This window comes from Sapajus apella, unplaced genomic scaffold, assembly GCF_009761245.1.
Source record: "Sapajus apella isolate SASKATOON/1434 unplaced genomic scaffold, GSC_monkey_1.0 scaffold62, whole genome shotgun sequence".
Lineage (NCBI taxonomy): Eukaryota > Metazoa > Chordata > Mammalia > Primates > Cebidae > Sapajus > Sapajus apella.
Genome location: NW_022437002.1, coordinates 14649679 through 14671612, shown reverse-complemented (window position 1 = coordinate 14671612; position 21934 = coordinate 14649679). Strand labels below are relative to the sequence as shown.

General features: G+C 41.9%; 2 protein-coding genes across 18 annotated transcripts in view; both read right to left on the bottom strand.

Annotated features, from left to right (window-relative positions):
* The window catches only part of PPIH (peptidylprolyl isomerase H), a 20021-nt gene extending 7400 nt beyond the window's left edge, over nucleotides 1-12621 (bottom strand). For 2 of the 5 annotated variants that reach the window (XM_032247181.1, XM_032247182.1), the window contains exons 1-9: nucleotides 11896-12621; nucleotides 11490-11554; nucleotides 11148-11171; nucleotides 10834-10878; nucleotides 9492-9534; nucleotides 5070-5162; nucleotides 3957-4044; nucleotides 3443-3483; nucleotides 2594-2683 (exon numbers count right to left, since the gene is read on the bottom strand). In XM_032247181.1, coding sequence (XP_032103072.1) covers nucleotides 2615-2683; nucleotides 3443-3483; nucleotides 3957-4044; nucleotides 5070-5162; nucleotides 9492-9534; nucleotides 10834-10878; nucleotides 11148-11171; nucleotides 11490-11554; nucleotides 11896-11961 — 534 coding nt within the window. In that variant the 5' untranslated portion in view covers nucleotides 11962-12621 and the 3' untranslated portion in view covers nucleotides 2594-2614. Of the gene's footprint in view, nucleotides 1-2593; nucleotides 2684-3442; nucleotides 3484-3956; nucleotides 4045-5069; nucleotides 5163-9491; nucleotides 9535-10833; nucleotides 10879-11029; nucleotides 11172-11489; nucleotides 11584-11895 lie in introns of all 5 variants that reach the window. The other 3 variants (XM_032247183.1, XM_032247185.1, XM_032247184.1) reach the window with 3 other exon arrangements.
* Nucleotides 12622-17052: 4431 nt separating this feature from the next.
* Nucleotides 17053-21934, bottom strand: part of CCDC30 (coiled-coil domain containing 30) — a 191209-nt gene continuing 186327 nt past the window's right edge. For 12 of the 13 annotated variants that reach the window (XM_032247165.1, XM_032247166.1, XM_032247167.1 and 9 more), the window contains 2 exons: nucleotides 17969-18036; nucleotides 17056-17609 (listed from right to left, as the gene is read on the bottom strand). In XM_032247165.1, the coding sequence (XP_032103056.1) occupies nucleotides 17411-17609; nucleotides 17969-18036 (267 nt within the window). In that variant the 3' untranslated portion in view covers nucleotides 17056-17410. Of the gene's footprint in view, nucleotides 17610-17968; nucleotides 18037-21934 lie in introns of all 13 variants that reach the window. The other variant, XM_032247172.1, reaches the window with a different exon arrangement.

Sequence of the window (21934 nt, the reverse complement as noted above, 5' to 3'; positions counted from 1 at the left end):
TGAACCCAGGAGGCGGAGGTTGCGGTGAGCCGAGATTGCGCCATTGCACTCCAGCCTGGGTAACAAGAGTGAAACTCTGTCTCAAAAAAAAAAAAAAAAAAAAAAAAAGAAATACTAGAAAAAATATGAAAAACCTTGTGATGTGAGGTAGTAAAGGCCTTCTTAAATGAGACAAAACAGACAAGCCATAAAAGACTGATAATTTTGACCTCATCAAAATTTAGAACTTCTCTTTAACAAAGAATATCATATATATTTTAAAAAAAAATCACCAAACTTACACAACACAATAATTTTTTTCTTAAAATATATTCTGAAGAAAAAAATCAAAACATATAAAATTAAGAACTAATATTCAGCTGGGCACAGTGGCTCATGCCTATAATCCCAGCACTTCGGGAGGCCAAGGTGGGCAGATCACTTGAGGTCAGGGGTTAGAGACCAGCCTGGCCAACATGGTGAAACCCCCATCTCTGCCAAAAAACATAAAAATTAGCCAGGTGTGGTGGCATGCACATGTAGTCCTAGCTACTTATAGCTATTGTATAAGGTAATCTTATACAATATTTTTAATACTTTTGTGCATGAAACAAATTTTTGACAATGACCCATGACATGAGGTCAGGTGTGGAATTTTCCACTTCTGATGTCATGTTAGTGCTCAAACAGTTTCAGATTTTGGAGCATTTGGGATTTCGGATTAGGGATTCTCAGCCTGCACTGAAGTTTTGATTTTTCTTTTTTTTTTTTGAAATGGGGTCTCATCCTGTTACCCAGGCTGGAGTATAGTGGCGCCATCATAACTCACTGCAGCCTCAAACTCCAGGGCTCAAGTAATCCTCTCACCTCAGCCTCCTGAGTAGCTGGGACTACAGGCTTGTACCATCACGCTTGGCTAATTTTTTTTTTTGAAAGACGAGGTTTTGCCAGGTTGCCCAGGATGGTCTCCAACTCCTGAGCTCAAGCTATCCGCCTTCCTTGGCCTCCCAAAGTGCTGGGATTACAGGAGTGAGCCACCATGACAGGCTATTTTCATTTTTTAATACAAGGTGGTTTTAATACAAGGTGGTTTTAATACAAGGTGGTTTTACATACTAAGAAGGAGAAGTTTTTAATATGTAATTTTTTAGAAAATGAAAAATATAGTATGATTTCATTTGGGAAAAAGAAAACCTCCCCAAATTACATGGGCAAGGCAAAGGCCCTGATGGACATACATCAGACTGATAAAGAAGTGACCTCTGTTTTTCTGCAGGGTTAAAAAAGGAAAAAAAAAAGAAGTGACCTTTGGAGTGGGGAGTGGAGTTGGAGGTGGGGTGTTGTCAAGAGGGGCTTTCACTTTATCTGTTTGGTGTGAAAGTTTTCACAATGAGAGTGTATTATGTTACTTGGGTAAACCAAATGAAATATGGGACCCTTGATTGGATTACCTTTTTTTAAGCTACAAAAGTTACTTTTGGGACAATTGGGGAAGTTTGAAAACGTACTATATGTAATGTTGTGGTTACGTAGGATGTTCTTATTTTTAGGAGTTCCTTGCTGAAATACTCACGGGTAAAGTGTCAAGAAGTCTGCAACTTTCAAATGGGAAAGATAAGAAGAAAGGATAAAGGAAAAAAGATGGGAACAAAGGAGGAAAGAAAGGAAAGCCTGGAGAGAGGAAAAAGGAGCAGGAGAGAGGAGGGGAGGCAATGGAAATGCGTGAGGAGGCAAGAAGGGAAAGAAAAAAACAAATATCAAGGCAAAACAATAAAACAAGAATGTTGGTCACTGGTAAATTTAAGTGAAGATATATGGCTGTTCAAGGTATTATTATTCTAACTTTTTTGCAGGTTTGAAAATAAAAAAAAGAGAAAAAAACAAAACAACATTACCCCTCACCTAGCTGGAGGGGATGGATTTCTCCCTGGTACTCTTCTCACACTTGGCAACGTCACTCATATTACTATTGATCACCTCTGAGAATGTCTTATTTCCCCTGAGCTCCTAAAAGGGGACATCTTTCAATTCTTTGTCCCCCTCTCTGCAGCTAGCATGCTGCCCAGTGCAGAGCAGGCAGTAGTAAATATGGGTAAGAAATGAGTCCACATAGGCTGGACGATATGAGACATTCACCTACAAGGCTGGCAAATATGAAGTCAAGGCCTGGAATTGCAGTATCAGTTCTGATGAGAGGCATGACAGGTGTGTCTCCGGGCTGCCCAGGTTGGTCCCAGCAGAGTGTTACTCAGGTCTGGAGCCAGGTCTTTCTAGGGGGACTACTGAATGGAACTGTAGTGTAAGAGTGCTGTTAGAAACTGCCTGAGTGGTTTTCAGATTGATACTCTGTATATTACAAAGTGGAAGAAAAGTAAAGTGGTCCTACAACCCTTTCTCTTTTGATTTTTAAAATGACTCTGAGAGATAGGTATTACAGTATTTCCATTTGACAGATGAAGAAAGATGCTCTGAGAAGGAAAGTGACTACTCTTAAGGTCACACACAGAGGAACTGTGCTCAATCTCATGTCTTCAAGACTAAATTTCTTTCCACTAGACCATGCTGCCTTCTCTGGAATCTGACTCCTAACCTAATAGGAGAAAGACTCACTTACCTGAATCAGTCTTGGTCTGGGCTACATCTCCCCACACTGTGAGATCACCACAGGTAGCTTGGGCTTATTGTTGGGGCCTGTGGGAACATTCTAGGAAGAAAAGCACAATGGATATTCATCCACTCAGGCACTTGCTTGTTCCTTTACCAAACTTTTACTGATGCCTGCCAGCCCCTGTGCTAGGGACTCAGCACTCAGAGGCAATCCATGTCCTGGCAGACAGGTAAAGCATATAATATCTATCAAAGAGAAGATGGAAAACACTTAGAAAATATCAAATCTATGATAATATAACAAAAAGTTATAAGAAAGAGTTGGATAAGGGGTAGACGGGCAACTAAATTGCTGCTTAAAGAGGTCAGGGAAGGATTCACAAAAGAGGGGTATTTGAACTGTGCCTAGAAGGTTGGGATTCCACCAGGAGGGAAGGAAAAAACAGCATTTCAGCTAGAGTAAACAGTGTGAGCAAAGGCTCAGGGGCAGGAAAGAGCAAGCGGCAGGGATATGTATGACAGATTTAGAGAAGAGCTAGTAGCCTGATGTGACTGGAATAAGGAAGAGGCAGTAGCAAGAGAAGGGGTCAAAGGCAGACAGGGACTAATCATGAAGGACCTTGAATGCAATGCCAAGGAGTAGAATTTTATCAAATAGGCAACAGGGTCATCAGAGGTCAAACCTCAGTGTTGGCCAGACAGGCTAACTTATGCAGTCTCTCCTCAGTTTTCCTGAGACAATGAAGACTGGGCCTAACAAACTGGAGCTCATTCCCCCTTCTCTAGCTCCTGGACACTAGTCAGACAGTACCAGACCAGAATGGCAGAGAAAGAGAAAAATCAAAGCAGTACTTACCTCAATCTTTCTCATCACTAGAAGTCCATCGATGATTTTTCCTGTAGGAAGAGTATGAACTGGACTTTACTCTTGTTTACATAGCATTTTCCAGCTTCCAGAGCCCATTCTTAGCTATGATCTTATTAGACCCTCTTACCAACTTTAGAAAATTGAGATGCGGTAGAGGTGAAATGACTTGCTCAAGGTAATAAGTAGAGAGTTAGGGCTCAAACTTATATCTGAGTAACTCCGAAGTCTCACCATATCATGCTGCCTCTGTGGCATTTCTTTAATGCTAGCAACTGGGTTTTCCCCCCAAGTGGTTTCATGCTACATCAAATGGCCCTTTTGTCATTACGTCTAGTTCTCTAGCCATACATGTTCCCCACCTCCCCACCATTTCTGTTTTCTCTATTACCACCCAAGCAGTTACACGAGTTGAGCATTCTTGGTAAGAGTTGAGAACTAACTCCTCTGGAGGTCCCATCCGAGGTGAATGGGGCCGGGACCATGGGACAGGAGTAGGACTTACCAAACACCACATGCTTCCCATCCAACCAATCGCACTTAGAGCAGGTGATAAAGAACTGACAGCCATTTGTACTGGGACCACTGTTTGCCTGATAGAAACCAAATATACCTGCAGTTAGGTTTCCCTGGCCATGTTAGCTGAAGGGCAAGATTCAAAGAGCCTGTAACCCTGATTCCTCTATGCTTTTTTTCAGCAAATCTAACTTAGCACCTATCTATGAGCCAGGGCCTAAGCTAGGATTCAAGAATACAGAGATGAACAGGACATGGCTCACTGCAGCCTCAAACTCCTGGGCTCAAGCAATCCTCCCCACCTTAGCCTCCCTAGTAGCTGGGACTACAGGTATGTGTCATCACATGTGGCTAACTTTTTTTTTTTTAGTAGAGATTAAGTCTCACTATGTTACCCAGACTGGCTTCAAACTCCTGACCTCAAGCAATCCTCTTGCCTTGGCCTCCCAAAGTGGTGGGATCACCGGTGTGAGCCAGCACACCCAGCTATGAATATGTGTGTCTTAAAAGCACAAGTGGTTACATTCTGAGCAGTAGGGCTGAATGCCCAGCCACAAATCCTGGTTCAGATTTTAGTTCCCCAGCCTGTTAGCCTGCTAGTGGGCCTTACCTACTGGTTTTCTTTTCTTTTTTCTTCTTTTTTTAAGATGGAGTTTCACTCTTGTTACCCAGGCTGGAGTGCAGTGGTGCCATCTCAGCTCACTGCAACCTCCACCTCCTGGGTTCAAGTGATTCTTCTGCCTCAGCCTCCCAAGTAGCTGGGATTACAGGCATCCGTGACCACACCTGGCTAATTTTTTGTATTTTTAGTAGAGACGAGGTTTCACCATGTTGGCCAGGCTGGTCTCAAACTCCTGACCTCAGGTTATCAACCCCCCTCAGCCTCCCAAAGTGCTGGGCTTATAGGCATGAGCCACCATCCCAGCTTACCTACTGGTTTTCTCAATCAAACCAAACTGAGAAAGGAGGTGGTAGAGGTGAGTCCTGGGCCAAGCAAGAGAAGGAAAGCATTTGCTTCCATCCCAAGAGACAGCACGGGGCCTCAAGTGGGGCCCAGAAACCAGCTGGCTATAACCCAAAATCTTGATTGGATTTCACTTACCATGGAAAGCAGGCCTGGAGCTGAGTGTCTAAGTTTAAAATTTTCATCTGCAAATGGCCCCCGGTAAATACTGGCAACTCCAGTACCATCTCCCTGAGCAGAGAGAAGGGAAGTATTCGTGACTTGGAGTACTGGGTCCCTGGAAACCAGGGGAAGAACACGGTCGCACCTAACGCCTGGCATCTTTAAAGTCTACTCTTAATCTTTTTGGTCATCTTGGAAGCTGCGCCTATTTGACCCCACCCTGCAATCAAAGCAAGTCTTATACAAGATACCTACAGCCAACAAAGTCTGGCTAGAGCATGTACAGATTAGATACAACAGGTCACAGCTGGGCCTCTAGAAAGATCAGTTAAGACATAGACAAAGTAGGGAACAGCAACAAGGTAATCACATACTCAATCCTTGTCATTCCCAAAGACTCTCATGCCTGCAGTCACATAAAACTACCCACTTAAGTGACTACCACCCCATTCCCCCAGACTATCTAAGAGGGTGAGTGAGCTCTTGGCAGTCTGTTTGTACAACATGATACCACCCTCCTGGTGAAAGCTGATTGATTCAGGGAAGGATGCCTAATTCACACTGGGCCAACTAGAGTTCCTTCTCTGGGAATCTGGAAGTGGGATAGATGCTCTCTTTGAGGCTAAATTTGTAGCATGTAAACCTGAAAGCTGGATGCCACTATCATCTGCAAGGTGGGCTAGAGAACAGAAAGAGAACACAACACAGATGTGTGGCAAGCACTAGAGAAACAGAGATAAAGAAACTGCCTTGGTTCTCTGTGGTTCTAGTTCCTAGTTCTATGTCTTCCGTTAGTTCCATGAAACACTCCCTTTATTATAAACTCCCAATTTCTGCTTAAACTAGCTTTATCTGCATTATCTCTTTGCTTTTCCAGCAACCTTGAGGAATAAGCATTATCATCTTCCCCATTTTTCATGTGAGGAAACTGAAGTCTGGGTAATAAAACAACTGACCAAGGCTATATTTGCATTACCTTAAATAGAATCCCTGAGGTTTAAAGGCAATATTGAGGAGTGCCAAAAAGATCAACCTCTCCTAGCCAGTTAGTAAAGAGAAACAGCGCATGGGCAAAAGGGAAAACACTGACCCAGTGGAGAATAAAGGGTGTCCCTCTGTGGGACAAGGACTACCAAAGGGATTAATATAAGTCAGAGAAAAAAGAGAAACTGTCCAAATTCAAACCTTTGTTTGGCTAAATATTATCAAATAAAATCAAGTGTGTATATTAGAAAGACCTGGCCTGGCACAGTGGCTCACCTGAGGTCAGGAGTTCAAGACTAGCCTGGCCAACATGGTGAAACCCTGTCTCTACTAAAAATACAAAAATTAGCCCCGTATGGTGACGGTTGCCTGTAATCCCAGTTACTTGGGAGGCTGAGGCACGAGAATAGCTTGAACCCACCCGGGAGGTAGGGGTTGCAATGAGCCGAGATCGCGCCACTGCACTCCAGCCTAGGCAACAGAGCAAGACTCTGTCTCAAAAAAAAAAAAGGAAAAGAAAGAAAATTTTAAAATAAGAAAGACCTGCATTTGAGTTCGAGATCTATCACTTACGAGCTGGGAAAGTCCCTTCTTATCTGTGAGCCTCAATTTCCTCATCTCTCAAGTGAGGACGAACTTAGGTACTCTTTACAGTTATCATGAAGATTCAATTAGATAGTATCTGTAAAAAGCACTTTGCAAACAATGTAGCACTAAATAATCATATAAGCTATTATGTCATTAACTAACTCCACATACATATTAATACAGAAGGAAGAGGGAAAATAAGTTCATCTCCAACTTCCCAGTGAACCTAAGGGACACATCAGTTACCACGCCATTCTCCAATGTCACACTATGTACAGCTCTCCAGAAATAGGGAAAATTATAAAATCAATAATTTGGAGCAAACAATAGAAAGCAACTTATCTTCAACTACAGTGAATTGATCAAATAACTTGTCTATTCATAATGAAATATTAGGTGGCTATTAGAAAGCTTGTTTTAGGCCGGGCGCGGTGGCTCAAGCCTGTAATCCCAGCACTTTGGGAGGCCGAGGCGGGTGGATCACGAGGTCAAGAGATCAAGACCATCCTGGTCAACATGGTGAAATCCCTTCTCTACTAAAACTACAAAAAAATTAGCTGGGCATGGTGGCGTGTGCCTGTAGTCCCAGCTACTCAGGAGGCTGAGGCAGGAGAATTGCCTGAACCCAGGAGGCGGAGGTTGTGGTGAGCTGAGATTGCGCCATTGCACTCCAGCCTGGGTAATAAGAGCGAAACTCCGTCTCAAAAAAAAAAAAAAAAAAAAAAAAGAAAGCTTGTTTTAGAAGACAATGACAAGGGAAAGTATGGACAATTATGAATTACAAAAAAAGTAAAACATATAGATGATTTTAAGTCTGATTAAAAATTATGTAAACACACATATACAAACTAAGGTAAGACTGACAGCTGTAAACCAAAATGCCAATCGTATATTCCTTGTAAGGTGAGATTGAGGGTAATTCATTTAGTGATTAATTTTCTTCTTTGCACTTTTCTTTTGCAACCAAAATAATAAATACAATTAAAACCAAAAATAAATGAATAAAACAAATATGCTTGGTCCAACTTTGGAAGGTGTCAAATTCCGATTTTTCTGGTTCTTGCTCATTCCACTTTGCCTTCCCCAAGGAAGGTTCTAAGCAAGCTTTTTTTTTCCCCTCTTTAGACAATGTCTCACTCTGTCGCCCAGGCTAGAGTGCAGTGGCATGAACATGGCTCACTGCAGCCATGTTCATGAAATGAACTTCCTGGGCTCAAGGGATCCTCCTACCTCAGCCTCCCATGTAGCTGGGACCACAGGTGCACATCACCAAAAATAAAAAAATAAAAAGTAAGTTTTTTTATTTTTATAAAGACAGGGTCTTATTATGTTGCCAGGCTGGTCTCAAACTCCTGGGATCAAGCAATCCTCCCAGCATCCCAAGGTACTGGGATTACAGATGTAAGCCCTGTCAGCAATTGCTTTTAACTCCGGCTTTCAGACTGAGCAACTATTGTCTAACTCTAGAATTATCAACAAGTGGTCAGATGTGCCTGGGGCAGTCTAGTAACAAGCTATCCTCTCCTTGTAAGGCAACAGGGGAACCTAGGGGGGAAAAAATGGAAAGAAGGCAGAGGATAGCTTCTCTGCCCTTCTTACCAGCTAACAAACCCCACTACCATTATTTGTTTCCAGCGGTTGCAAACAAATGCCTACAGGGGTAGGCAACATAAATAAGGGAAACAGGTGTGGAGTCTGTGGTGAAATGGCAAAGATATGCCATGTCCAAAGGGACCAGTTCCTTGATTCCAACCAACTGTCACTGTCAGTGCCACTGTGAGAAATGCAGGCCCAATGTACCTCCACTTTCCATTTTTTACAGAGAACACAAAACTCTAGGATTTTTTTGTGCCATTTCAGTTATACACCACAATGCAGATGAAACAAAACATATGTAAAAGCATAATTCAGCCTAAAACCTGCCACTCTGCAACCCTGTATTGCATAGGAAAGGTCTTAAAAACTCATGAGAGCCAAACTAAACAAACACATAAAAGATAATAAATGTCTCTCAGATCCAAGAAAATAGCAACACAACTAACCAAATGATATTAATAAGAGTAAAGAAAGCCCATGCACAGAAGTGGGTAGGTAAGGACAAAAGCAGGTTTAAGAAAGAAAAAATGTAGTTTATTCTGCACCCTCCAAGGTTGGGGTGGGGAGGGAGGCTTCATATGGAGAACACAGTCTACTTACAAGAAAGTCATGGTTAGCAAGAAAGAACTATTTCACTGGGCTCTCCAAGTGAATAGAACAAAATTCCTACAGAACTATCTCCCTCTCTTGCTCTGATTTCTTGCCCATGAATCAACTTCTTATGGAAACCCTAGTTTTCCAGGTACTGTGACACCAGAAGTAAAAGAGAAAATGAGACAAGCATTTAGCCCTCTAAAAGGAGACTTACCTCCACTCAGAAAAAGCAAAAACAAAAACAAACCATGGCTGATTTCCAATTAAGTTTCATATGACTAATTAGTGCAGGCCTATCATAGATCATCTGTAGCTATTCTTAAAAAGTCCAATTTCTGGCTCAAAAAGGCTGAGATTTGGACCATAGAAGTTAATGTCCCAATCAAAGTGCTAAAGTCTGTTATCTAGAGTCTGTGGTACCCAGCCACTTTCAAGAAGTTCCCCATCACCATTCTCATCAAACTTGGCTATTGTTCTCAGGCCCTGTAGGTATCTGTCAGGTGATCAACACCCCCATCAAACTTGGCTATTGTCCTCAGGCCTTAAGACTAGGTCACTATAGTAAAAACAGCAGCTGTAACAATAACAACAAAAACTAAAACTGTAGGTCTTTGATTGGAAAGGAATAATACTTACATTAACAAAATCTCCACCCTGAATCATGAAATCCTTTATGACCCTGAAACAGAGAGCAAAGAATACTGAGAGATTTTATGGTTTAGAAACACATTGACTTTGTTATTATTAGATTAACATTGATTTCAAAAAACACTATCACTTTGGCTTATAAAATGATTATTCTTAGCTGGGCACAGAGGCTCACGCCTATAATACCAGCAATTTGGGAGGCCAAGGCAGGCAGATCACGAGGCCAGGAGTTCAAGACCAGCCTGGCCAACATGGCGAAACCCCTTCTCTACTAAAAATACAAAAAATAGCCGGGCATGGTGGTGCATGCCTGTAGCCCTGGCTACTCAGGAGGCTGAGGCAGGAAAATTGCTTGAACCCAGGAGGCAGAGGCTGCAGTAAGCCAAGATCATGCCACTGCACTCCCGCCTGGGTGACAGAGTGGGACTCTGTCTCAAAAAAAAAAAAAAAAAAAAAGATTTTTCTTTTCCTGGAATGATTAAGCTGAAAGGATAATTAACCATAAAAAAGGATTTTAGTTATAAACTAGGGCATGTTAGAATTGATCAAGTGAATGATCTGGTACCTGAACAGTAACAAGAAGAAGGGGCTGAAAGCCTGCAGGAAGAATGACCACATTACTTGCCTGGCAGATCAAGGGCTTGAAGTAAATTTGGGGGAAAGAACTACAGAGAATTTATGTGACATGGACTGCTACACATGTCAGAGCTAACAACTGTTAGCTATTACTCCTAGGGAGGGTCCTTAACCTTTCTTATCCTCTGTTTCCTTCTCTGTAGACTACAGATAACACCTTCCACTTCACAGGAGTCTTACTGGGGATTAGTGACCCACAGCTCTAAAGCTGTGATATAATTACATGCTAACATTGTTACTAACCACAGTGAGACCATGAGAAAGATTCTATATTGAAATGAGACTCAGTGTTGCCATACTCCACTCCCCAGGAAATATGATTATTCTTGGACAATCAGACATGATCATTTTAGGAATTATAAATATCAACCAGCAGGATATATTATATGCACTTTAGGATTACAACTGTATTTTTTTTTAAATCTGCATTCGCACAAACAGGTGCATGAAAAAGACAGGATATTGTAAAGATAAGTAGTTTCTGTTTTAAAGACATAAAAAGAAGTGCAGGAGTATAAGTAGAGTTAGAACATTCAATAAATCTTCAGTTGTTGAGTCCACAAAAACATTTCTTCTCAGAAATGTAAGAATTACCCTCTGGTTTTATTTTCCTTTTTAAATTTTATTTTATTAGAGCCTAATCCCGCAGGAAGTATTTCTGAAAGACTCCAGGGTGGCTTGCCAAAAGCCTTACCTGTGGAAGGTGCTTCCTTTGTATCCTATTGGAACCCCATCTTTTCTATAACCAAAAAGAAAGAGAATTAGAGTGATAGCAGATAGCACAAGGCCCTTCCAGTTTACCATGCACTGGAGCCAAAAAGACTCTCCTAAACAGGGTTGACAGACATAAAGAAGGCAAACCAACTAGGGATAGACCCTTGGAGTATTACCTTCTATCACTGTCACCTGCAATCATTCAAGGCCAGCAGGTGGTTCCCCTGTACCCTCACTGCAGCCCAGGACACCCCTCTGGAGCAAGCAAAGAAGTCAAACACGTCTGAAACTGACCTGAATTCTCCGGTGCAGAACTGCCTGAAAGGGACAAAAAGTGAACGATTCAATCACTATGATATCACAGTTGTGAGCTCCTCTAAAGACCGGAAAGAATAAACACTGGAGCCAGCAAGTCCACCAATCGGCCAGGCAGACGTTCAGACACGCAGACATACAGACAACAACATAAATTGACTCGGGAACAATCAAAACAGCAACCATTCAGACAGAGCAATGCGCGGAGGAATCAGATCTCAAGAGCAGTGAGCGGACGAAGAGACGTAGACAGGCTATTCAGGCGGCTGACTGGGGCTCGGCTTCTGCCTCAGCTAATCCAGCAGAGGATTACGTCCTTACCTAAAGTTCTCCGCCGTTTTAGGCACAACGTCTGCAAAGAGCTCGATCTTCATGCGGCCAACTTCCTGCAATTAGCGGGAGACTGTCAGAAAGCCTAGTCAAAGACCATTAGGGCTTCAACGGAGCAGGGGGCATGATGGGCTGACCCACCACCCTGCCGCTCGTTATCTCCCACCTCCGCCTCCCTGGCCTAACCTTTCGTTCCACCCAATCCCTCCAGAAGCAAGGGGCTAGGATTGGGGCGACTCATCCTCTTCCTTTCTCCCCCCACTCCCGGCAGGTCAGTAGGTTCGGGTGCAATTTCACTTTCTGGCTTCTCGAGTCCGCTCTCTCTGGGTGAGTTCTGCCTGCCTAGCCCGGAGCAGTTTCCCTTCGGCGCAGGTGTGGGCAGCTTCCTGGATCTCACCTGACCGCCAATGCTGACATCAAAGAACACCACAGGGTTAACAGGGCTTGAATTTGCCACCGCCATGGCTGTGACCCGGAAGCAGAAGTTGGGAGCGTGGGATTCCCGGGAACCTAAAGCCCAGTCCGCGGGTTTCGTCCGGGGAGCAGGCGTAGTAGACGCGGAAGAAGAGCGGGCCCCGCCCCCGGAAGTTGTCTCCCCGCGCGGTTTGTTCTGAGGCTGCTGGGGTCCAGCTGAGAAACTCCCACTGAGACTGGGGACGCTGGAGTGAGGAGGAGGAAAACCTTGACATCTTTTTGGTTAAGGTCAATGGTCACCCCACTCACGTGGCTGTACTAAGGGCAGTACAAATTGATCTTGCTCTAGCTAGGGCTTTTGGATTAGGCAGTTCCCAGGGTCCTCCTTATCAGCTCTTGCAGCCAAGCCCTCTGCACCGCCACACGTGCTGTGTCTGTCTTTTGCCGCTAGTGTGTGCACACCATGAAAGCAGGAACTCTGGTTTGTTCGTCCTCACCGTTTAGAACAGTTGGCACGCAAATGCTTGCTAGGTAAATACTTATTCTTTCCTCGAAGTCAGTACAATAGATTATGTTTCAGTTCTGCCACAAGCTTCCAGTTTTGTCATTTCCAATTCATTTCCCACAGAGCAAGTAGAGTTTTTTATTTTCAGAATAACTCTTGTGCTTATAAATCACTCCTGGCTTCCTATATTTAGAATAAAATTCAATTCCTTACATACAAAGCCCTACAGTGCATTTATCTAGCTGTCATCTACCTGACCTCATCTTGTGCCACTTGCCCTTAGTTACTGTGCTCTGGCTGGTCTGTTCCTCTAGGTCACTGAGATCCCTCCTCTCTTTAGGGCCTTGTAATAGCTGTTACCTCTGTCTTAAATATTCCTTCCAAATCTTAATGTGGGTTAGCGGAGGAGGGCGGGGGGGTGGGTGGGTGGGTGAACTGGTTGGTTGGGAAGTAATGTTTTTATAGTTCAGGGCTCAGCCCAGATGTTACCTTCTCAGAGGCAACATTAGACCTAAAGTAGCCCTTGGTCATTCAGATCACTTATTTGTTTTCTTCATGCTATCCCCCATTCCACATTATCTTTGTGTGGTATGTGTCTACACCTCATTTCCGGCCACACACACATATATCTTCCTCCCTAATAGCATATAAACTCCATGAAAGTAGAGACTCCTGGTCCTATTCACAGTGTAGCTGCAATGTCTCCTACTGAATAGCACGTAGTAGATATTCAATAAATATAATATTTCCAAAGAATTTAGTGAAAGACAGGGACCTTGGGCAAGGCTCATTCAATATAACAGCATGCATTTAATATAATAGTTATGTTGTATTGGACCGAGAGTAGAAAGTTAGCACCAAGACAAAAGTATGCCAGATTGCAGGGTCATTTATTATGCCGGCGACCACAGAGGACTCACATCTCTCCAACCTGTGGCGTCAAAAGGAGGGTGCCAAGACTTTTTATACCCGAAAAACCACCTTGGGAGTGGGGGTGAGGAACGGGAATGGGGATGAAAAGGTTTTGGACATTCCAAGGGCTAGGGGATTCTGTGATTCACCTCCTGGGCGGAGACGAGGGCGGGGGTCTCCGGACATTCCAAGGGCCAGGGGACTTTTGTCATTCTGTTTGTTACTTCAGTGGTTTACAGAAGTCAAGATAAGCATTTGTTTACACACAGATCTTAGTTATCCTGGGCTGCTTATTTTAGTTATTACTAAATAACTAAAGCAAAGGCTAGCAATTCTGGCACAATATCACAGTTATTATTTCCTATGTCCTTTGATCATCTTTTCTAGCTCTGTCATCTGAGGAAGCAAGGATTACATATAAAAATCCAGTGTATATAAAGAAAAGACACAAAACAAAAATAAGAAAAAAATAAAGAAAAAAAAAATCCAGTGTATCTCAATTTAAAGGGTCATTTTTATTTCAGGTTCCTGATCCTCTCCTGTTGGTCTTCTCCAACTGAAAAAAAAAGAAAGGGGAGGAGGGGGAAAAGGAACAGCAGCAGTCACCCTTCAGTATAATTTTATACCAACTGTTTTTTTGTTTGTTTGTTTGTTTTTATAAAGATGGGGTTTCACCATGATGGCCAGGCTGGTCTTGAACTCCTGACCTCAGGTGATCCACCCACCTCGGCCTCCCAAAGTGCTAGGATTACAGGCACGAGCCACCATGCCCAGACTATACCAACTGTTTTAGAATAAATGTTTAAAATTGATAATACCCAATGTTGATGAGGTTGTAAAAAAAAATAGTATGTTGGCCGGGCGCGGTGGCTCAAGCCTGTAATCCCAGCACTTTGGGAGGCCGAGGCGGGTGGATCACGAGGTCAAGAGATCGAGACCATCCTGGTCAACATGGTGAAACCCCGTCTCTACTAAAAATACAAAAAATTAGCTGGGCATGGTGGTGCGTGCCTGTAATCCCAGCTACTCAGGAGGCTGGGGCAGGAGAATTGCCTGAACCCAGGAGGCGGAGGTTGCGGTGAGCCGAGATGGCGCCATTGCACTCCAGCCTGGGTAGCAAGAGTGAAACTCCGTCTCAAATAAAAAAAAAAAAAAAAAATAGTATGTTGATAAACTGCTAGTGAAAAGAAATGGTGATAGCTAGCATTTATTAAGCAGTTACTAAGTGCTAAATACTTTACATACTTCATTTCATTTGGTCCTCACAACCCTATGGGATATATAATTATTATTGTTCCCATTTTATGAATCATGAAATTGAGCCTCAACGAGGTGAGGTTGAGTAACTTGGCTATGAAAACACTATGTTGACACAACCCTTTTTATTTTTTATTTAGTTTATTTATTTATTTTTTGAGACAGAGTCTCACTTGTTGCCCAGGCTGGAGTGCAGTGGAGTGGTCTCAGCTCACTGCAACTTCCACCTCCCAGGTTCAGGTGATTCTTGTGCCTCAGCTTCCCACGTAGCGGGGTTTACAGGTGTGCACCACTACACCCAGCTAATTTTTGTATTTTTAGTAGGGACAGGGTTTTGCCATGTTGACCAGGCTTGTCTTGAACTCCTGACCTCAAGTGATCTGCCCGCCTTGGCTCCCCAAATTGCTGGGATTACAGGTGTGAGCCACTGCACCTGGCCAAGCACAACTATTTTTTAAAGCAGAATAAGTGATGTCCTAGAGCAATACATTTATATCCTTTGACCCAGTCCAATTTTGCAGATTTGTTTTCTGGATTAATTCAAAAGAAAATAAGTACATGCATAAAGACCTTCAACAGAGCATAACCTTAAATAGTAAAAAAGTAAAACCAGGCCTGGTATAGAGGCTCATATCTATAATCCTGTTACTAATTTAGGAGACTGAGATGGGAGGATCACTTGAGCCCAGGAATTTGAGACCAGCTTGAGCAACAGAGTTTTATAAAGATGATATCGTCTTTTATAAAGACGATATCATCTTTATAAAAATTACAAAAATGAGCCAGGCATGGTGGCATATGCCTGTACTTGGAAGAGGCTGAGGAGGGAGGATCACTTAAGCTTGGGAGGTTGAGGCTGCATAAGCAGTAATCATGCCACTGCAATCCAGCCTGGGTGACAGAGTGACACCCTGTCTCAAAAACAAAAATAAAAAAAATTAGTAAAAACAACTTAAATGCTGGCCAGGTGTGATGGCTCACGCCTGTAATCCCAGCACTTTGGGAGGCCGAAGCAGACGGATCATCAGGTCAGGAGATCGAGACCATACTAGCCAATATGGTGAAACCCCATCTCTACTAAAATAAAAAAAAGATTAGCCAGGCGTGGTAAAGCATGCCTGTAGTCCCAACTACTTGGGAGGCTGAAGTAGGAGAATTGCTTGAACCTGGGAGGTGGAGGTTGCAGTGAGCCAAGATCGTGCCACTGCACTCCAGCCTGGTGACACAGCAAGACTCTATCTCAAAAAAAAAACAAAAAAAAAAAACAAAAAAAAAAAACTTAAATGCCAAACAAGAGAACGTTTAATTTATAGAACATCCCACATCCTCAGAGATACTGAGCAGGACTATTCCACCCAGATTGATGAAATGGATGTGAATGTTGCTGTTCTTTTCTGAAGAAGCAGTCCCACTACACTAAAGATGAATTGGAGACTGTTCAACTACTTTGTACTTCTGTCTGGAAATACTTAGGGGTAGTTTCTTTTTTACTGAGGGTTATGTGAACTCTCATACCCCTTCCCCCAGAAAAAGCTCTTGGTATTTTCCTATCTATTATTATTATTATTATTATTATATTTTGAGATGGAGTCTTGCTCTGTTACCCAGGCTGCAGTGCAGTAGCACAATCTTGGCTCACTGAAACCTCCACCTCTTGGGTTCAAGCAATTCTCCAGCTTAGCCACCCCAGTAGCTGGGACTACAGGCGGGTGCCACCACACCCGGCTTAATTTTTTTTGTGTTTTTGGTAGAGACGGAGTTTCCCCATGTTGGCCAGGCTGGTCTCAAACTCCTGACCTCAGGTGATCTGCCCACCTTGGCCTCCCAAAGTGCTGTGATTACAGGCATGAGCCACCGTGCCTGGCTTCCTATCCACTTTTAAATAATGTATTGCTCTAAATCTTTTTAATTAAATGTTTAAAACTTTTCCTAGGGCAGGGCGCTGTGGCTCATCCCAGCACTTTGGGAGGCCAAGGCGGTGGATCATGATGTCAGGAGTTCGAGACCAGCCTGGCCAAGATGGTGAAACCCCATCTCTACTAAAAATACAAAAATTAGTTGGGCGTGGTGGTGGGCACCTGTAATCCCAGCCACTTGGAGGCTGAGGCAGAGAATTGCTTGAATCCGGGAGGAGGAGGTTGCAGTGAGCCAAGATTGCACCACTGCACTCCAGCCTGGGTGACAGAGCGAGAAACTCTGTCTCAAAAAAATAAATAAATAAAAATAAAAATTTTCCCATAAAAAATAATTATAGAACATCAACATGATTGAATATCATATAGCTATTGAAAATGTTTCCATGATACATACGGTAAATGAAGAATCAGACTATGAAAATGAATATACAATATTATTATAATACCCATTTAGAATATATGTATTTGAATTATGACCAAAAGGGAACAATTGTAAAATAAAAATAGTTGTGTTAAGATTGTGGTATTATAGGAGGGTTTTTTTTAAAAAAAATATTTGCTTTAATGTGACTGTATTGTTTTTACTCTTAAAAAATAAATTGAAAATATACCCATAATAATGGGAAAGAATGCCGAATTAACCATACATGTGCTCTGCTGAAAAGAAACCTAAATAAATCATTGAACTAAAGTCAATATATTGATCAATACAAGGTATCTGAGGATATCAAACAAACTTGAAAAATCCATTTTTAGAATGGCTTTAATGAATTTATCAGCAATTTTGAAGACACTTGGTTGACATCCATTTGGGATCTGTGGTAACTCTTCTCAATGTCATGGTCCACTTTTGTGTCCAGGCTTTAAGTTAGCAATTTTGTTCAGTATAGCTTTAGGCAACAGTGATTTTATAGCTCTGACTTTTGGTCTTGTTCTTGTATACCGTGTGTCTCTTTCAGAGAAGCCACATTTATGTATCCAGCCTCAGAATTCTGTGAACACAAAAGATTCTCAGGGGACTCTGAACTTGCCATTGCTTCTTTTGACTTAATCACTTCAGTCTCTTGAAGACTTACAAATGACTCTACCAAATCTTTTCCTGAAAAACTAAGAAAGGCCAGGTGTGAGGACATGATGTAGATAGAGTTTCTTGGTAGCAGTTTGGGGTTACAGGGATATAGGCCATTGATAAAATTTCATTTTTTTTTGCAACTGTTATACAAAGAAAGCCAAATAAAATTTACCTTAAACCTATGTTCATAGATTATTTCCTATCTTAAGTCAGGATTCTATGGGGTGTAGGGGTGAAGGGGAGGAATTGGAAGAAGATTCAGATAATTCATGTAGAGTAAATGACTCCAGAATGCTATGCCTTTTCAAGCCAGCAATCTAGGACTAGTTAGGCAGCTACGACTCTCAGGCATGGCTGGGAGTTCATCTCAGACGACTGTCTTGACTTTACTAACCTGGAGTTTGATAAAGGCAATGCTTCATTCATTACTTCAGATTCAAAGATGTCACTAATTGTTGTTTCCTAACAGGAAAGAAAGGATGAATGTGAAAAGTTATGATAAACTATTTCTAGTATGATCCTAGAAAAAAATATACATATGGTAGATATAATACCTGCACATAGTACAAACTATGAAAAACATAAAAGGGCACAGAATGAAAAGTTGGTTGCCATCCCACATCTCTATATAATCTATCTATATCTCTCTATCTATAGACTATCTGTGTCTATCTAGTTTTATATACCTGGTACTAAACATACTATCTTCACCTTGCTTCTTTCGTTATATATATTTTTTGGAGATATTGCAGAAAATTTTTATTTTTAAAATAACAGCTTTGTTGAGAAGTAACTCACATATTATAAAGTTTTCCCTTTTAATAGGTTCAATTCAGTACTTTCTAATGTACTCGCACAGTTATGCAACAATCACCACTAGATAGCTCCAGAACATATTCATCACTCCCTAAAAAAGCCCATATCTAGGACAGTCCACTCCCCATTTATTCAGCCCCAAGTCCTTGGCAATCACTAATATACTTTCTGTCTTTATGGATTTTTATTCTGGATGTTTCACATAAATGGAATCATATAATATGTGGCCTTTTATGTTTGCCTTCTTTAAAATATTAGCATCTGGCCAGGCGTGGTGGCTCACACCTGTAATCCTAGCACTTTGGGAGGCTGATCACAGGGTCAGGAGTTCAAGACCAGCCTGGCCAATATGGTGAAATCCCGTCTCTACTAAAAATACAAAAAAATTAGCCGGGCGTGGTGGTGCCTGCCTGTAATCCCAGCTACTTGGGAGGCGGAAGTAGGAGAATTGCTTGAACCTGGGAGATGGAGGTTGCAGTGAGCTGAGATTGTGCCATTGCACTCCAGCCTGGGTGACAGAGCAAGACTCTGTCTAAAATAAAAATAAAAATAATTTAAAAAAACATTAGCATGTTTTCAAGGTTCATTATGTTGTATCAATACTTCATGTCTTTTTTTTTTTTTTTTTTGAGACGGAATTTCACTCTTGTTCCGCAGGCTGGAGTGCAATGGCGCGATCTCGGCTCACCGCAACCTCCACCTCCTGGGTCCAGGCAATTCTCCTGCCTCAGCCTCCTGAGTAGCTGGGATTACAGGCATGCGCCACTATGCCCAGCTAATTTTTGTATTTTTAGTAGAGACGGGGTTCCACCATGTTGACCAGGATGGTCTCGATCTCTTGACCTCGTGATCCACCCGCCTCGGCCTCCCAATGTACTGAGATTACAGGCGTGAGCCACCGCCCCTGGCAACTTCATGTCTTTTATGGCTGAATAATATTCCAATGTTTGGATAAAACAAATTTTGCTTATCAGTTCATCAAGTGATGGAACGTGGGTTGTTTTTACTTTTTAGTTATTATGAATAATGCTTCTATGAATATGTGCAAGTTTCTGGTAGGACACATTTTTATTTTTCTTGGATATTGTGATGGTCAGAAAGTGTAAAAATTTTTATTTATACTATTGAATATTGACAAATTACAAGTACATATATTTATGGGGTACAAAGTGATGCTATGATATATAATGTGGAATGAGTGAATTTAGGTAATTAACATATCCATCACCTCAAATACTTATTCCTCCTGTCCAACTGAAACATTGCACCTTTGGCCAACATCTCCCCATTTCTTCCCCACCCCTTAGCCTCTGGTAACCAGCATTTTGCTCTATGCTTACATGTGTTCAATTGTTTTAGATTCCACATTTAAGTGAGAAGATGTGGTATTTGTTTTCCTGTGCCAGGCTTTTTTCCCTTAGCATAATGTCCACCAGGTTCACCAATGTTGTTGCAAATGACAGAATTTCCCTCCTTTTTAAGGCTGAATAGTATTCTATTGTGTATATATACACCACATTTCCGCACACCATAGTGTATATCACATACTAACTTCAAATCCTTTGGATGTATACCCAGAAGTAAGATTGCTGGATCATATGGTAGTTCTGCTTTCACTTTGTTGGGGAAATTCCACACAGTTATCCATAATTGCTGTTCTAATTTATATCCCAACCAACAGTGTACAAGATTTCCCTTTTCTCCATATCATTGCTAACACATTATCTTTCACATTTTTGGTTTGTTTGTTGAGACAGGGTCTTGCTCTGTCACCCAGGCTGGATTGCAGTGGCATGAACATAGCTTACTGCAGCCTTGACCTCCTGGACTTAAGGAATCCTCCCACCTCAGCCTCCTGAGAAGCTACAACCACAGGTGCATGACACCACACCCAACTAATTAAAACAAGGTTTTTTTTGTTTTGTTTTGTTTTGTTTTTTGTAGATACAGGGTCTTGCTGTGTTGCTCAGGCTGGTCTGGAACTCCTGACCTCAAGCGATCTTCCCACTTCAGCCTCCCAAATTGCTGGGATTACAGGTGTATGCTACCATTCCTGGCCCTTATCTTTCATATTTTTTGATAATAGTCATTCTGACAGGTGTGAAATGATATCTCATTGTGTTTTTTTTTTTTTTTTTTTTGGTAAGGCGGAGTTTTCCTCCTGTTACCCAGGCTGGAGTGCAATGGCACGATCTCGGCTCACCACAACCTCCACCTCCTGGGTTCAGGCAATTCTCCTGCCTCAGCCTCCTGAGTAGTTGGGATTACAGGCACACACTACCATGCCCAGCTAATTTCTTGTATTTTTTTTAGTAGAGACGGGGTTTCACCATGTTGACCAGGATGGTCTCGATCTCTTGACCTCGTGATCCACCCGCCTCGGCCTCCCAAAGTGCTGGGATTACAGGCTTGAGCCACCGCGCCCGGCCCTCATTGTGGTTTTAATGTGCATTTCCGTAATGATTCCATAATGATGGTGAGCTTTTTTTTTTCTATATATCTGTTGTCCATTTATATGTCTTCTTTTGGAAAATGTTTATTCAGGTCCTTTGCCCACTTTTTAATTGGGTTGTTTTCTTGCCATTGAGTTGAGATCCTTATATATTTTGGATATTAATCCCTTATCAGATGTGTAGCTTATAGATATTTTCTCCCAATCCATAGGTTGCCTTTTCACCCTGTTAATTGTTTCTTTTGCTGTGTAGAAGCTTTTTAGTTTGATGTAATCCCATCCCATTTGTATATTTTCGTTTTTGTTCCCTGAGCTTTTGGTGTCAAATTGAAAAAATAATTGCCCAGATCAACATCATGTAGTTTTTTCCTTATGTAGTGTGCTTCTAGTAGTTTTACAATTTCAGATCTTGTCTTTTTTTAAAAAAAATTTTATCTAACGCCAATTAAACATCTCAGGATCAGATCTTGTCTTTAAGTCTTTACTCCATTTGGATTCAATTTTTTTAATGTGGTGTTAGGTAAAGGTCCAATTTCATTCTTCTGCACGTGGATATCCAGTTTTCTCAACACTGTTTTGTCGAAGAGACTCTTATTTTCTCAATGTCATTCTCATTCTTTGTCAAAAAATCAATTGACTGTAGGCCAGGTGTGGCGTATAACACCTATAATCCCAGAATTTTGGGAGGCCAAGGAAGAAACATTGCCTAAGCCCAGGAGTTTGAGACCAGCCTGGGCAATAGGACAAGACCCCATTGCTACAAAAATTTTTTTAAATTAGCTGGCTGTGATGGCGTGCACCAGCTACTTGGTATTCCAGCTACTTGGCGTTCCATCTACTTGGAAGGCTGAGGTGGGAGGATTGCTTGAGCCCAGGAAGTTGAGGCTGAAGTGAGCTATAATTGTACCACTGCACTCCAGCCTGGGCAACAGAAAAAGAAAAATCAATTGACTGTAAATGTGGGTTTGTTTTAGGCTCTCTATGCTGTTCCATTTGGTCAATGTGTCTATTTTTATGCCAGTACCATGTTGTTATAATCATTGTAGTTCTGTTACATATATATATATAAAACAGAATATATGTATATAATTA